At 47.2% G+C, this 14,920-nt stretch overlaps 1 protein-coding gene across 2 annotated transcripts in view; it reads left to right on the forward strand.

The window, feature by feature from the left end:
* The first annotated feature begins 1,054 nt into the window (after nucleotides 1-1,054).
* The window catches only part of rnf19a (ring finger protein 19A, RBR E3 ubiquitin protein ligase), a 40,460-nt gene continuing 26,594 nt past the window's right edge, over nucleotides 1,055-14,920 (forward strand). For both annotated transcript variants that reach the window (XM_066674063.1, XM_066674064.1), the window contains exon 1: nucleotides 1,055-1,295. In XM_066674063.1, the coding sequence (XP_066530160.1) occupies nucleotides 1,265-1,295 (31 nt within the window). In that variant the 5' untranslated portion in view covers nucleotides 1,055-1,264. The remainder of the gene's footprint in view (nucleotides 1,296-14,920) is intronic.

Here is a 14,920-nt window from a genome sequence, read left to right on the forward strand (position 1 = left end):
CATTCACACACTCACCCAGTCACTCACACACTCACCCGGTAACTCACACATATAATACAGGTCTATTACAGATTGACGGACACAACCAGGACATGTATTGTGAAATGAAGAAGAGTCACTGGAGAAAATGACTGATTGCACCTTTAATGAGGGGTTAATGGGTTAATGGGGCTGTGGTTTGGGGGCAGAGTGAAGAATGCTGGGTGTTTTTTCTGGAAACTCTATGAGGTAAGAAATACACAGAACTGAGATCAAAGCAACACTTCTGCAAACTACTGCAGAGCAACAGAGCCGCAAAATAACCCTCGACACAACAGACACGGTGCTGCAGACAAACCCACAGACACCAATCACAACATTAAAACCTGGGCCTCGTCCCTACACTCACTGTCCACTCTCTCAGCTCCACTGACCGCACCGGAGCACTTTGTACATCTACACTTACATACTGTAGTCCACCTGTTGCTCTGCATACTTTATTAGCCCCCTCTCCCCCTGTTCTTCGCAGTGACACTGACGTGGTGGTGGTGTGTTAGTGTGTGTTGTGCTGGTGTAGATGTGGGAGACCTTTGGGGGTCATTAAAGAACAGGGTGAAGGGGGGGGTGGGGCGCAATAAAAGTATGCAGAGCATTTAAGAGACTACAGTCTGTAACTGTAGAACTACAAACTGCTCCTGTGTGGTCCGTGGAGCTGAGAGAGCGGGCAGTGAGTGGAGAAACAAGGAGGTGGCCTTAATGTTTTGGCTGGTCGGCGTAAGCCTTGAGAAATGTCTCGCGAGAGACCTGCATTTTTGAAACGGTCAGAGGGGCGCGTTCCATTTCTCGCACAAGCTCCTGAACGAGTGCCCTCGGCGAGCCGTTATTTAGGGCCTTTCCCACTAAAGTTCGCTCTCGGAGGGAGGAAGGGAGGGAGGGAGCGAGGGAGGACGGCAGGTCGGATTGAGACGAAACAGTTGAGAGAGAGAGAGAGAGAGAGAGAGAGAGAGCTCGATAAGTTTTAACGGAGGAACAGCTGTAGGGAACAACTTTGAGGGAGAGTGTGTAAGGAAAGTTGAATTGGGACCGAGCCGCAGGGCGAGAGAGGCGGTTACAGAAAGAGAAAACGAGAGAGAGAGACGATTACAGTGTGTGAGAGAAAGAGAAAGAGAGAGAGAACGAAGTGAGGGAGGGAGGGAGCAGTCGATAAGTTTGAGCAGTAGTGAGCAGTTTTGTGTGAGTCCGGACACCGTTAGGGCCGAGTTTCGGCTGAGTACGCTGTTCTGGTATGAGATGCTGTTCTGCGGCTGAGAGGAAAGGTAAGACTTTTAAAAAATGTGTATAAAAAACTACGTTTCGTATTTTAATAAAACTTCCCGTTGTGACCAAGCTTCGCTGGAGAACCGAGCGCTAGCGAGTGGCCAAACAAAGCGCCGGAGAAAAGGCGTTAAAGAGCGAGAAAACAGCTTTTACGGCGATTTAGACACGTTCACCTCCCGGGAGTGTGAGAGAGAGAGAGTGTGAATGTCCTCTTTGTGTGATTTTCTTACTCTGGACTCAACACAGCGGCTCTCCCCGGGCCTGTTAGCTGCCTCGCTGTTAGCCAGCGTTATCTCTCCGATTAACGACGCTCTTCGGCGTATTCCTCGTACTCCGAGCACGAATACGAGCTGGAACACGTACAAACCCGGTGTTCATTCCGTAAAAACACCTATATGCGTCATATCCCTGGTTTTGGGGAGGTTTCTGAGCGCATTTCTCGGTATGAGGTAACTGTGGACTTGCCCTTTAATGCAACATTAAAGGGCCCATCCCGCAGAAACAGGACTGTGTAAAACACCCCTCATTTCTGTGTTTGAATATACATTTTGAGCTTGTGGTTAAAGTTTAGGCATTTGCCCTTTTTAAAGCCACGTTTGAAACCCTCAATATATGGGGAACGTGTTTTGTATTTGTGATGTCACATAATACAACTTTACAGATACTGTCTTTGACGTATGTTTGGGAACTGGATTAAAGTTGAGACGCGTACCTCTCGTGTCTCTGTTACTACGGTCTGTATGAGGAAAGCAGAAATACGAAGACTTTGATTGGGTTTGTTATTGTGATGTCACAATGTGCATTTACACACTGTACTCAATTGTCTTCATGTGTGGTAATAGCACAATGGGAGACTGGCGTTACTTTCAGCACCGAGATTCGTTTTAAAGCACCAGCTGGTGACTACTGCCCAGTTAAAGGAACCAGACGGCAGAAAACAACCCTTTTTTCATGTGTCTTCTGATGTCACGAGGCCTGCCACAATCACCATGTTTTGATTGATGTACTTCCTCAACAAGAATTGCAATAAACAGTGATAATGTCACTTTTATCACTGATATCAAGAGCACACACAACATTTAATACAGAGAACACGCCCTTTAAAGAGCAATATATTATATTTCTTAAATAAATAAAAGGTCCTTTCAATAATGCGTGTATCAAAATGGCTCCAGAGCAGGTGGTGTTCATACTGACATAAACAAACACGCCAGTAAACACACATGGAAATATGGAGGTGAGCAAAGTTTACTGAGGAAATGTCTGTGTGCTGTATGATAAGGCAATGACTGTGACAGGCCCAGACACACCCAACAAACACCCAACAGAATCCTTCATTTAATGGTCTGAATAGAAGCTTATGGGTTTGTGATGTCATAAAAACCACAGCACTCAGAACTTTAAGGGATCTTTAAGGAACAGTACGCTTCAGTTCTCTCTTTAAAACGGTGCTGTTTAAATACATCTGTCAGAGTTAACATTAGTGCAGTGAGTCACCGCCAGAACAAAAACCTCTTATCTCCATCTTCTCACTTATCTTTGGTCTGAATCTGAAAGCAGCAGGTACCGCTGATGTCCTGTGAAAGTTTGAGGACATAACCGGGTGTGTTTAGTGTCGCACTCTGTTAGCTAGACAACGTAAAGGCTGTCCAGCTGGAGAAGAGCTGAGGGACACTCTTATTGGACAGTCCTCAGGTTAGGGCGGTGAGACAAGACCCCACCCCACCCCCAAGTCAGTTCTCTGTGCGCTGCCTGAGTCTGAAACACAGGATAAAACGAGTCTTTCTGATTCTACTCCGTTTCTGACGTCAAGTGCAGAGACTTTAGAATGGCCCCGCCCCCTCGTCTGACTCTGTCCAATCACAGCGCTGGACCCGTGTTTATGTGAGAGCGCAAAAGACGAGGTTAAACTCAGAGAAGCAGACACAACGAGCGCGGAGAAACAAGAGCACTGAGAAAAAACAGAGAAGAAAGAGAACAGAGCGAAAACGGCTAGAACCCAGAGCTTCTGCTCCTCGCTCCTCACTGCTGTGCGCTCGGGGTCGGGGTGAACAGAGAGCGGCTCATTATCATTTAAAGGAACAGGTGCATTCTGAACAGGGGCTGTTTACACAGGGGGAGAACACTGCTGTGGGGTTTGGACCAGAGCAGGTCACAGAGGGAGAAATGACTGAGATCCTGGTGTTGTTCGTGTTTATCATCCAGGACTTGTTTTGTTAAGGTCAGGTTTACCAGGCACAGCCAACTGGGAGGAGGCCCCGAGGAGACCCAGGGCCCACTGCAGGGGTTATATATCCCAGCAGGCCTGGGAACACCTGGGGATTCCCCTGGAGGGACCTGAGGTCGTTGTGGGGGACCAGATGGACCCTCCTCTTTTTTGTTTAGTCATGCCTCTCATGCCACAATTATTACAGTCTATGTAAAGAAACCAAATATGAAAGCCAGCCTGTGTTGTTTGGTTGTGTTTGTGATGTGCTAGGCTACGCAAAGCACACTGTTTGAGCAAGCCGAATTAACACAGGAGTTCACTGTCGGGACGAAACCTCATACCTCGGTGTGTTATTACGTGTACAGATAGATTAGAAAGAGGTTTTGTGTGAAGTATAATTGTAGTTCAATATTTAAACATTCTCCCGCTCTTGTGCTTGTCATTTTATGGGAACTGTGGTGTAGTATTAAACATGACAATGTCTGATGGAGCTCAGAACGAATGCAGCACCCAAAGAACTCTTTTCACACTACACAGGTAGTGTCGCAGTCACAGAACACCAGGGACCTGGAGGTTGTGGGTTCGAGTCCTGCTCCGGGTCTGTGAGGAGTGTGGTGTGTTCTCTCGGTGTCTGCGTGGGTTTCCTCCGGGTGACTGTCTGTGAGGAGTGTGGTGTGTTCTCCTTGTGTCTGCGTGGGTTTCCTCCGGGTGACTGTCTGTGAGGAGTGTGGTGTGTTCTCTCGGTGTCTGCGTGGGTTTCCTCCGGGTGACTGTCTGTGAGGAGTGTGGTGTGTTCTCTCGGTGTCTGCGTGGGTTTCCTCCGGGTGACTGTCTGTGAGGAGTGTGGTGTGTTCTCCTTGTGTCTGCGTGGGTTTCCTCCGGGTGACTGTCTGTGAGGAGTGTGGTGTGTTCTCTGTGTCTGCGTGGGTTTCCTCCGGGTGACAGTCTGTGAGGAGTGTGGTGTGTTCTCCCTGTGTCTGCGTGGGTTTCCTCAGTCTAAAGGCTCATTTATATACGGATACGAGCGGAGCCATCTGTCTGTACTCTGTTCATTTAGTACATAACCTGCACGTTTTCTGAAAGCTTACGGATGTGGACGAGACGGAGTAATACCACTGAAGACCATGGGGACAGTGAAAGAAGCGGATGGTGATGCTAATCGCTCTACCTCACTCACAGGCTCACTGAGTTCTCACAGCCCCTGCACATCAGGCAAGTTATTCAATACCCTGCCACAAAGTATTGGAAATAATGCTCGTTATCAATTTCCCTCATTGGTAAGACGAGTGAATCTACGTTCCAAATGTCGCGCAGTATTTAACGGCCTCAGAGACCACCACGGTTTTTGAATTAAATACAGAACAAGTTCCTCTGCCTTCCTCATGTTTGATTCTTACTCTGAACTGCCCTCTACTGGATGTGTTCCTCAACAACCAGGTCAACTGAGCCGATGCACACGTTCACGTTTCTGTACGCAGAGGGAGTATAAATGAGCCTTATGGAGTTATACAGAGTGTGTCCTTTTTTTTCCCTGGTTCTGGACCGAGACCAGCCAATCAGAACCGCGGTTGTTTACATGTAGGTCTATCAGTGTTAACCAAGCTGACCTCTGTAATCCGAGAGGAGGGATTTTGGTCCTGTAAATATTAACAGTGCTCAGTTTGCGTTTGTGAAACCTCACCACCTTCGTAAATGGACCTTGGGGTATGAAATAAACACTGGAAAATGCAGAGTATGGGCTCTTTAACGTCTCATAAGACAAATATATTGAAGTGATTTAAATATTCATGAGCCAGCAGGTGGCCGCCTGCACTGTAGTAACCTCCAGACCGTAAACTCGAGCAGGTAACGGGAGGTTGCTGAGGTTATGTGTCGCTTTATATAAGACACAGAGCCGTATAAAAGTCCTGGTAAATCCATAATAAAAGCCTGTTTGTGTGGCCGAGATTTCTGCACTAATCTTTCCTCCAGGGACGTCTCTGTGGAAATGTGGAGAGGGGGATGAAGTGTTGCACTCTTCCCTTAACTCGGTTTTGTGGAAGTGGATTTTTTTAAAGGAACACTAGGTAGGATTTGTTGTTTATGCTCCTGTTAATGTTAGTGTAATTCTGTACACTTTAACAGCACTGTCTTGATATTAAGGGAGAAGGGGTGGCTTCCTACCCTCCTCCAAAGGTTACATGGTGCAGTTTCTGCAGTGCTGAGCCTGGAGCAGCCATGACCGAGGCCCTGTTCTCAGCCGAGTGAGAGTTCTCGTGTTTGTGGTGGTAGTATAGAGCTGTAACAGCGCGCTGAGCAGACTCTGACCACAGTGTGCTGGGCTGTTTGTGTTGGTGGTGGATTGGTCATTAATGTTTATGGCTAAATCTGGTTCTTTTATGGCTGTACAGGCCAATGGTTGATGTGTGCTTTGATGTTTGGTTTTTATTGTGGCCTGAATTCATGAATCGCATTTCCCTTTTTTTTTTTTTTTTATTACATTCATTAAAACTTTGACTTTAAATTACATTATAAATAATTTAGAATAAATTACGGTTATAAAGAAGTGCACCACAGCATCTGTTTGTGTTTTAAGGAGTTTGTTGATGCTGGAAGCGGCTCGATGTGGGTGTGTTCACCACACTCTTCTCAACCAATGAAAATGCACAGCAGTGAGAAGCGAGGAGCTTCTTTTAGCCATTTTGGCTCAGTTCTCTTTCTCCGTTCTGTTTTCTCAGTTGCTCGTATTTCTCCGCACTCGTTGTCTGTTTAACCTCGCCTTTGTGCTCTCACATAAATGTGGGTCCAGCGCTGTGATTGGACAGACTCAGACGAGGGGGCGGGGCCATTCTAAAGTCTCCGCACTTGACGTCAGAAGCGGAGTAGAATCAGAACAACTCGTTTTATCCTGTGTTTTCAGACTTAGACAAAACACAGAAAACTGACCTGGTGGTCTTGTTTCACAGTGTGTGAGTTGGTGGACTCCAGATCCACACTTTAATGTACACATGCACTTTCTTCATTGTGTATTCCCTTTTGAAACGGATAATGCCCTGCTTTTGTTTAAGCCGAGGAACTCGAGTGGAGATGTCGCTTGTTGAAATGTTCGATGAGCCGCCGCCTGCTTGGCTTCCTCCTGCTGAGAGCCTCAGTTTCTCTGAAACCAGCTCGAGGTCTGAGTCAGGGTTGTGTGTTTGGAAACATCTGAAAAGTGGCCTGTTTCTCCTGAATGCAGAAGGTTTGTTTTCCTCTTTTATGGCAGGGCTTGTTCTGTTTTCTCAGCAGAGAAAGAGCGGATCAGCGTTTAAAGCTTGCGCGGAAGCAGCTTATTCTCCTCGCAGCGAGCGCGTGATTCCCTGACCTGAGCCCTTTTTCTCTTCTCCAGAGACATGATGTCAATGATGTCATGCCCATAGGGGAACTCAGTGAGAGCGAGAGAGAAGTCCCCCACAGGTCAGACTGAGTTCTCGTTCACGGGAGGCGTCGATTCCCTGTTTTTGTTTTACTCATTTGTAGTAAATAAAAGCCGAAAGTGAAAGGAAGCCTCTTAAGACTGCGCCGTGTTTCCTCCATGTCTCTGAGACGTTATTCAGCCCCTCCCAAGACCACTGTACTCCTTAAGTGGTTCCAGATTAAAGATGTGTTCTGGGTCGATGGCAGAGGGCCATATGTCACCCCCCCCCCCGGCCTTGGGGCTTGTTTTGTAACGTCAGAAGCCCATAAACAAACTCCTTTTCCTTTCCACAGCTTCCCGAGTGTTTATGGCATGGAAAATCTGCTCTGAGCGTTTAAGAGGAAAGCTGTGGGGATGTGGCCGCCTTGTGTTTGTGATTTGTTCTCCCTCCTCACGCTGGTTCTTGACCTTGGGTTTGTTTTCTTCTCGCTGTAATGAGACGACGCTGAGCTTCATGACGAGGCTGGAAATGCTGAGCCAGATTCTGGGGAAGTCTGAGAACAGAGTTAGTGGAGTTTATACACCTCCAAATATAGAATATTGTTCATTCCTAGGGATGGGCATGTTTCGATTTAATGTGGCGTCTATGATTTCAATCCAAACTAATTTCGTATTCAGCGAAAGCTCCCTCAGACCTGGGAGTGAAGAGGCAGAGCAGACTGTGTCTGGTACATGCTTAATGTTCCTTTACCTACATTGTAAATGAGCGATGTCTGAGAAACAGAAAGGAACAGATCTGATGATCTTGTTAAAGGACAGTAGAGCCTACTCTCCTCCAAAAGTTACATAGTGTAGTTTCTGTAGTGCTGAACCCAGAGTAGGTATATTCTCAATATTACACCTCAGTGGAGCATCGCAGTGGTTTTGAAGCTGTAATTTTAAGGTGAAAGCATCACGTAGTAGGGATAGGTGGTATCCACTATTCATACCGATATACGGTCTTATATCATGGTATATACGGTATTACCGCAGGGGGGCGTACACTGTCGAGTGAAGGGTCTTCTGAGTATTTTATCTGTTTTCAGCCTTCTTCCTCTCTCTCTTAACCCAAGCCCAGCGCTAAACCCATAACCGCTGTGGGCTACTGGGCTTGTTTCTCCACCTGTTTCCAACTGTCACATCTCCAGTCAGTGAGCTCCCACAGCGCCCCCTCCCTGTGGCTCTCTTAAATGCACAAAAATATTTGGTCGTGTTCTTAAAGACACAGAGCAGAAATTTGACACGGCACACACACGTCATAAATACAGCCCTCATTCTGAGGTACCGTCCACATTTTTAAATACACAGTTTTATCGTTATACCCCACAGCCCGATTGTGTAGTTATACTTTAAGACCCCAGAACTCTCTTCCTTTGTGGAAAAACAGCAGAATACAGTTACAGAATAAAATGCACCTTTGATTAACTTGACTCTTCTGTGTAGGTGTGAGGAGGCGATTTTACAGTGAAGTAATAAAGCCATGGACAAGCGCAATACAGAAGAGAAAATGAAAGTTCAGTGATGAGTGCAGAATTACTGTCCTGTTTTTTCCCCACACCCTTCCCCAGAGCACAGAGCTAGTGTCTGTTTCTGTAAACAACACACGGGCAACACGCGTTCCATTCATGTCTATAACTGACCCTAAATTCAGTCTATTAAATCAGCAGGGTTTTATCACTGCCGCACAGCACTGTGGTGACATTTTGATTCTGTATAACACCTTAGCCACCAGTTTCGGTCAAATCAGTGTTATCAGGTGATTGACACAACGCGTTTTAATCATTCATCTTCTGTAACACATTCATCCCGATTAGGGTCACAGTGCGGGACACAATCATTGGGCACAAGGCAAGAACCCACTCTGAACTGGGCACCATGAGTCTCCATTCCCTGGAACATCATCTGCTGTGGTGTGCTGAACTACAAGTATCTGTTAGCGCCAGCTCTACTTCTGAACAGTGTAGAACTGGCTTATTTGACTTATTTCAGAACTTTTCTGTTCCTCCACCACGGGTTTTTATCATCAACATGCGCTGAGCCGAACTGCACAGCGCCGAAAACCCTTCACTCACCCACGCTCGCAGATATGAGGCTCCCACAGCCCAACAGTGCACTCCCCATTCTTTTTCTCCTTCTTTCATATCCACAGCTGAGGGGCTTTTTGAGCAAGGCACCTTACCCCTAATTGCTGCCCACCGCTTCAGGGGGTGGGGGGTGTTGGTGGAGTGGATACACTGCTCCTTGTTACTAGTATGTGTTTTTATGTTTAAACGATACTGTTCCTTAAAGGGCTCATATCCACGATTTTTGGATGTGAAGCCCCCTTACGAAGATGTCTTTTAACTCACTCATACGCACTCACCTTTAGGAACTGCCCCATAAGGCTGTTCAGTGTTTCACGTCAAAGGTTGTGTGATTATTTCTTGCTGTGTTAACGGCAAATTTCATATTTTTGCTCTGGAGCTTCCCCTACAGTTGCAGTGTGTATTTCACGTTTACAGCACTGTCCTGAAATCAAGGGGGACTGGAGTCTCCTACCCTCCTCCAAAAGTTACACAGTGCAACCTCTACAGTGCTGAGCTCTAAATAGCAGCGACAGATTCTATTTTTCTCCCTGTTACAGCTCAGTGGAGCATCACAGTGAGTTTGAAGCTGTATTTTTAAAGATAAAAGCACTACCTAGTATGGTGATTATGGAGATGAGCTCTCTTCTGATTGGAGGTTTAATGTTGTGACACATTCGTACATGTCCCTCTAAAGCATCTGCAGCAGTTCAGGACCAGCCACTCTCGCCAGAGGACTCCCTTCAGCTCCAGTGTGAGAGAGAGGCTGCTGTTAAACTGGTGTGGGCTGAATAGATGAATGTAAATGTGCTCCTCCTTTCTGATGTCACAAAAACATTGACTTGAAATCGAAGCTCGAGTTCCTTAAATGTGTAAATGATGTGTACGTTCATCTTTTATCTCAAAGGCCTGGGAAGTCCAGTTATTTCCTCCTGGCGTGAGCCCTTTAATCGATTGTGTATCGTCTGAGTCTACTTCCAGATCCGGCGAGTTTGCTAAGCAGGTCACATCTCGGGTCAAGGCTTTCGGACGCGTCTGAACCCCGCGCATCGATTTCTGCTCACCGCAAACATTTGTGGACGGGGCACATGGTCTCAGAGAGGGAAAGAGGAAGGGACAGCGTGTTATTTTGTGAGAGAACAGAACTTTGGCAAGAAGCAGCGGAGCGTTTCAGAAAACCAAACACAGCCCAGTGGTTTTTGGCAGCGAAACTCCTCCAGAGCAGCATTCTGTCTCTGCCCGTCCCCGTCACGCAGTTCAGGCGGTGGAATGTCCCTCGAGGCGTCCAAATACAATACAAACGGCTTGATGGGTGCAGTGACTCTGCAGAATATGATGAAGACAAAAATAGACGCGCTGACATAGAGGGCTCGCGTTAATTTTAGGCATACGCTCAGGCGTAGGAGTACTGTCTGCACTGGCAAACGTTAGCTTTTTAGCATTTCTGCTCTGGTTTTTAGCTGTTTTTGCTCAGTTCTCTTTCTCCTCCCTTTTTACTCAGTGCTCTTATTTTTTCACGCACATCGTGTCCGTTTTGCTGCGTTTAACCTCGTCTTTGCGCTCTCTCATAAACTTAGGTCCAGCGCTGTGATTGGACAGACTCAGACGAGGGGGCGGGGCTATTCTAAAGTCTCTGCCCTGGACGTCAGAAGCAGAGCAGAAACAGAGCAACTCGTTTTTCCTGTTTTCAGACACAGGCAGCAGACAGAAAGCAGACCGGGTGGGTCTTGTTTCACAGTGTGTGGGCTGGTGGGCTTTAGATCCACACAGATATGAGAACAGAAGGGATTCTTAGATAATGTCCCTTTGTAAACCCACTAAGTGTTTGTTAGTGACGTGTGTGTGGGTCTGATTTATCTGATGTTCGGTTACTGTTTAACGCAGCCACTCTCAGCGGTCTGTTTCTGTTCTTCTGTGGAGGAGTGTGAGGAGTCTGAGAGAAGGTGATTGGCCGTGTTTCTGTTGATGAATTATCCTGAGTGATGTGAACATGTGACAGCGGTGATACCTTTATCAGGTCATTATTCCAGTCGTATCTCGGTTTTGTGGAGCACTGGGGGCTGTGTCTCCCTCTGAGCCAGGGGTCGTTATGAAAGTGGTTTGGCTCCGAGGCTGGGTCTGTAGGTGAATGCAGTGTAAACAGTGGCTGACCAAGAGGAAGATAACATTGTCACTGATCCAGATTCTCTCCAAATATTGACTCTTTGACTTCAGGTTAATTTCTGCAGAAATTCAGTTTATTTCTTCACTTCTTTTTAATCTGTTGGTGTTTGCAGCTCCCTCCCTCCCCTTTTATTCAAAGAAAAACAGGGTTTTTAGTTACTACATCATTTGAACACCACAGCTGCTCCTTCACACTGTGTGAAACACTCAGATTATTCGGAATAAGACCTTTTTACATTGACTTCCACTGAAAGATGAGAAGGTTTCTGAAATCCGTCGTCATTGTCTCTATCTAATGTGCATTATCAGCTAAAACCACACATCAGTGCCTCGTGTTTTTACTGAAGTCTGCGGCTGTGAGGAGAGGTTTTGTAAAGCTTCTAGTTTCATAATCGTTGTCCCTAGAGCACGGACACTTCATCTCTGTCAGCGGGAGGCGAGAGTCCGACTGTAGTGTGTGTGTGTGTGTGTGTGTACCAAATAAGGCTTTCCCACCTCATGTGTCCACTTTGCTGTATATTTTTTGTAGTGTGTCCAGACCTTTCCCCTGACAGTGGCCACCTCAGCCTTACCTTGGTCGGATTAGAGGAGGAGCTAAAGTTAGCAGCTGTAGGGGTCATCTCTGGTTAATTGGAGCTGAATCTAAATACAGTCTGATCTGCTGAGCTCAGGTGAATGAGGAGCGTCTGGGTCAGCTGAGCGGACTAATCTCCTCCATTCACACTCCTCAGAGTGTGTCTCTCTCTCTCTCTCTCTCTGTGTCTCTCTCTCAAACAGCAGGACATAAACCGTGTGCTCAGTCTGCAGTGAGAGGAAAAGTAGACTCACTTTATTAAACCCTTTGGGGAACCCGAGTATCTGTATTTAACCGGGATTAGTGAACACACACAAGACCATGAGAGCACACACACACACTGTAGGAGTGATGGTCTGTCAGCCGTAGCTCCAGGTCAGCAGTTGTGGGGTTAGACGCCTTACTCCAGGGCACTCCAGCCATAGATGTTAAGGGAGGGAAATATTACAGGTGACGTTCCAGTCCTGAGCCTTTTCTAACCCCAGTCTGAACTAATCTAGAGGTGAGGAGTGTGACGTGACACTAAATGACCACTCGCGTTAATCAGGAGTGTGTTCCTCTTCACCGTGGTGACGGCACAGTGGGACAGTGGAACACTGCTGTGAGGATATGTTGGCATTCAGGGATCTCCAAAATAAAAACATGGTTCAGAGTCATTTTGGAGCATTTCTATTGGTCCGTTCATCATGACATTATCACACAGTGTGAGGACAGCTGCTGTGTTCAAACTCTGCACTAAACTAAAAGAAACGAAGATTGAGAAGCGTGGTGTTCTTTGGACAGAGAGGATGTCTCTCCACTGTACGGTGAGGACTAAGATGAGTTTTGAGGCAGTGTCTCGTCTCCAGTTAAACTGACCCTGTTGGGTGATTAGTTCACTTCAGCTGATTCCAGGGGTATTGGAGATCCATTATAGGGGGGGGGGGTATTTTCCACTGTGTGGCTGCTCTTTACTGAGTATCTGCTACAGGATGCTGTTAAAGATGAGAGATTGTGACGAGGACTGAGGAGTCGTTTGATTGTACAGCTGTAGTTTAGTGTGGGGGGAGACAAAGTGCAGTAATGAGGGTCTTAAACAGTTACTCTCCTCTCTCTCTCTCTCTCTCTCTCTCTCTCTCTCTCTCTCTCTCTCTGTGTGTGAGAAGCTGCCACAGAAGTCTTGATCAAATGATCAGACGCCTTCAGCCGCTCTCAATCACATGGAGTCAGACGTGCATCAAACAAAACGTCGCGAGTCATTTTTATTCTCTTTCAAACTTGTGTAAGTCTCAAAAACAAAATCTCTCGGTCTTCCACTGAGCTCTTAATGTTATATTGCTGACAGATCTCTGCTGGGTTCTGATTGATCTGACTGTAGCCCACTGTTGGCTGCGATGGCGCTGCTGGGCTGTGTTTGGAGCTCTGACACACGTCTCTAGTGCAGGCTTTTTCAGGGATGTGTCACCACTGGCCAATGTTTGTGCGATGAATGTGCGATGATATTTGAATCATACTGATATCAGAGACTCGGGCCGAGGCCCTGATTTTTCAGACACATCCAGCCGATGACTGCTGACCTGTTTATAAAAGTATAGTAATAACGTTTGAACCATAGGAGCGTGTCTCAGTGAGTGGGAGTGTACCCATCGTTACAGAAACACACACAAACAACCCTCCTCCTGCTTCAGTGCCGTGTTCGAAGTCCAACCAGAGGCAGAGTGGAAGGTGGTGGGGGTAGTTACACTTTAACTCATGACCAGAGAGTTCCTAAAGAGTAACTACACCCTGAGCGGCGTTATGTCACCAGCGGAACTGTACTGCTCTGTAAAAATAAAACACACTAAATAACGTGTTTGTTGTGGCCAGTGCCTCTACAGCGCCCCCCTCAGTCTCAACTCTGCTATAGACGAGGATCATGTGGTACCGAAGTGTTTTGCAAATCAGTCACACCGTGTTACCACCCCCCGATGAGAGAGAGAGAGATAATAACGGAGGGAGGATGAGTAAAAGTGAGAATGAGGAACAGAGTGAGACAGACAGAAACAGAATGGAGGTCACAGGGTGTGGCGAGAGAAAAAAGGAGCGAAGAGAACGAGGGGAAACACAGACGGAAAGTGAGAGACAATGAGGGTAATGGGGGAGAGAGGGATGGCGAGAGAGAAGGAGGTAATGGAGGCCACGAGGAAAAAGGGAGGGAGAGAGCGAGAGAAGGCGACGGTGGATGAGTGTGGGTCCACTAACATGACGTACTAGCGCTACCTCTCTCATTGGCTCCGCCTCTAAAGCCTACATCACGGCAGGGCCCCGCCCACTGAGCATTTTTCACAGTCGGTGTGGAGTTACCGAACCTAGCGGGAGCTAGGGCTGTAGTGCTCTAAGAGTTCAGCGATGCTGGCTACAAGAGCAGAGCCATCAGGAATATGGCGCCGTGCAAACAAGCCCTGAGCTGGGAGTGTGTTGGTATAGAGAGGAAATCCGTCCTGTTGGGAATGTCTCAGGAAATTCTTTTAATAATCTCATTACAGAAATCCCACCGCACTCCCAACACAGGCCTCCTGCTTTTCCTGAGCCACTTTCCAGCCAGTGGAAAACAGCCAGCGTGTGAGAGAGAGCCAGGACCGTGTGTGTGAGAGAACTCCTGAGAAGGGCGTGGTTTCCCCTCATGCTGCTGAAGAGCTGAAGCCTGTGGCTGCAGTGAACATTAACAGGGAGTGGATAACTTCTGACATCACATTGTCATCTGGAGCTGGGAGATTTCATTTCCCTAAACAGTGAGGAGCATTTGTGTTCAGACTGAGCCAAAGTGACTCTATATCCTCCTATATCCACCAGAACACAGTTCTGGTCCAAACCCCACAGCAGTGTTCTCCCCCTGTGTAAACAGCCCTGTTCAGAACGCCCGCTTTCAGCACCTGTTCCTTTAAATGATAATGAGCCGCTCTCTGTTCACCCCGACCCCGAGCGCACAGCAGTGAGGAGCGAGGAGCAGAAGCTCTGGGTTTTAGCCGTTTTCGCTCTGTTCTCTTTCTTCTCCGTTTTTACTCAGTGCTCTTATTTCTCCGCGCTCGTTGTGTCTGCTTTGTTGCTTTTAACCTCGTCTTTGTGCTCTCACATGAACGCGGGCCCTGCAGTAATCACTCCTGTGTGTGTGAGTGTGTTACAGAAGTCTCCTGGGGGTGAGGGGGGATTTATTAGTTAGCTGGAAACCTTAAGCCCAGAGGAGA

Source organism: Hoplias malabaricus, chromosome 6 (genome assembly GCF_029633855.1).
Source record: "Hoplias malabaricus isolate fHopMal1 chromosome 6, fHopMal1.hap1, whole genome shotgun sequence".
NCBI classification, from domain to species: Eukaryota; Metazoa; Chordata; class Actinopteri; order Characiformes; family Erythrinidae; genus Hoplias; species Hoplias malabaricus.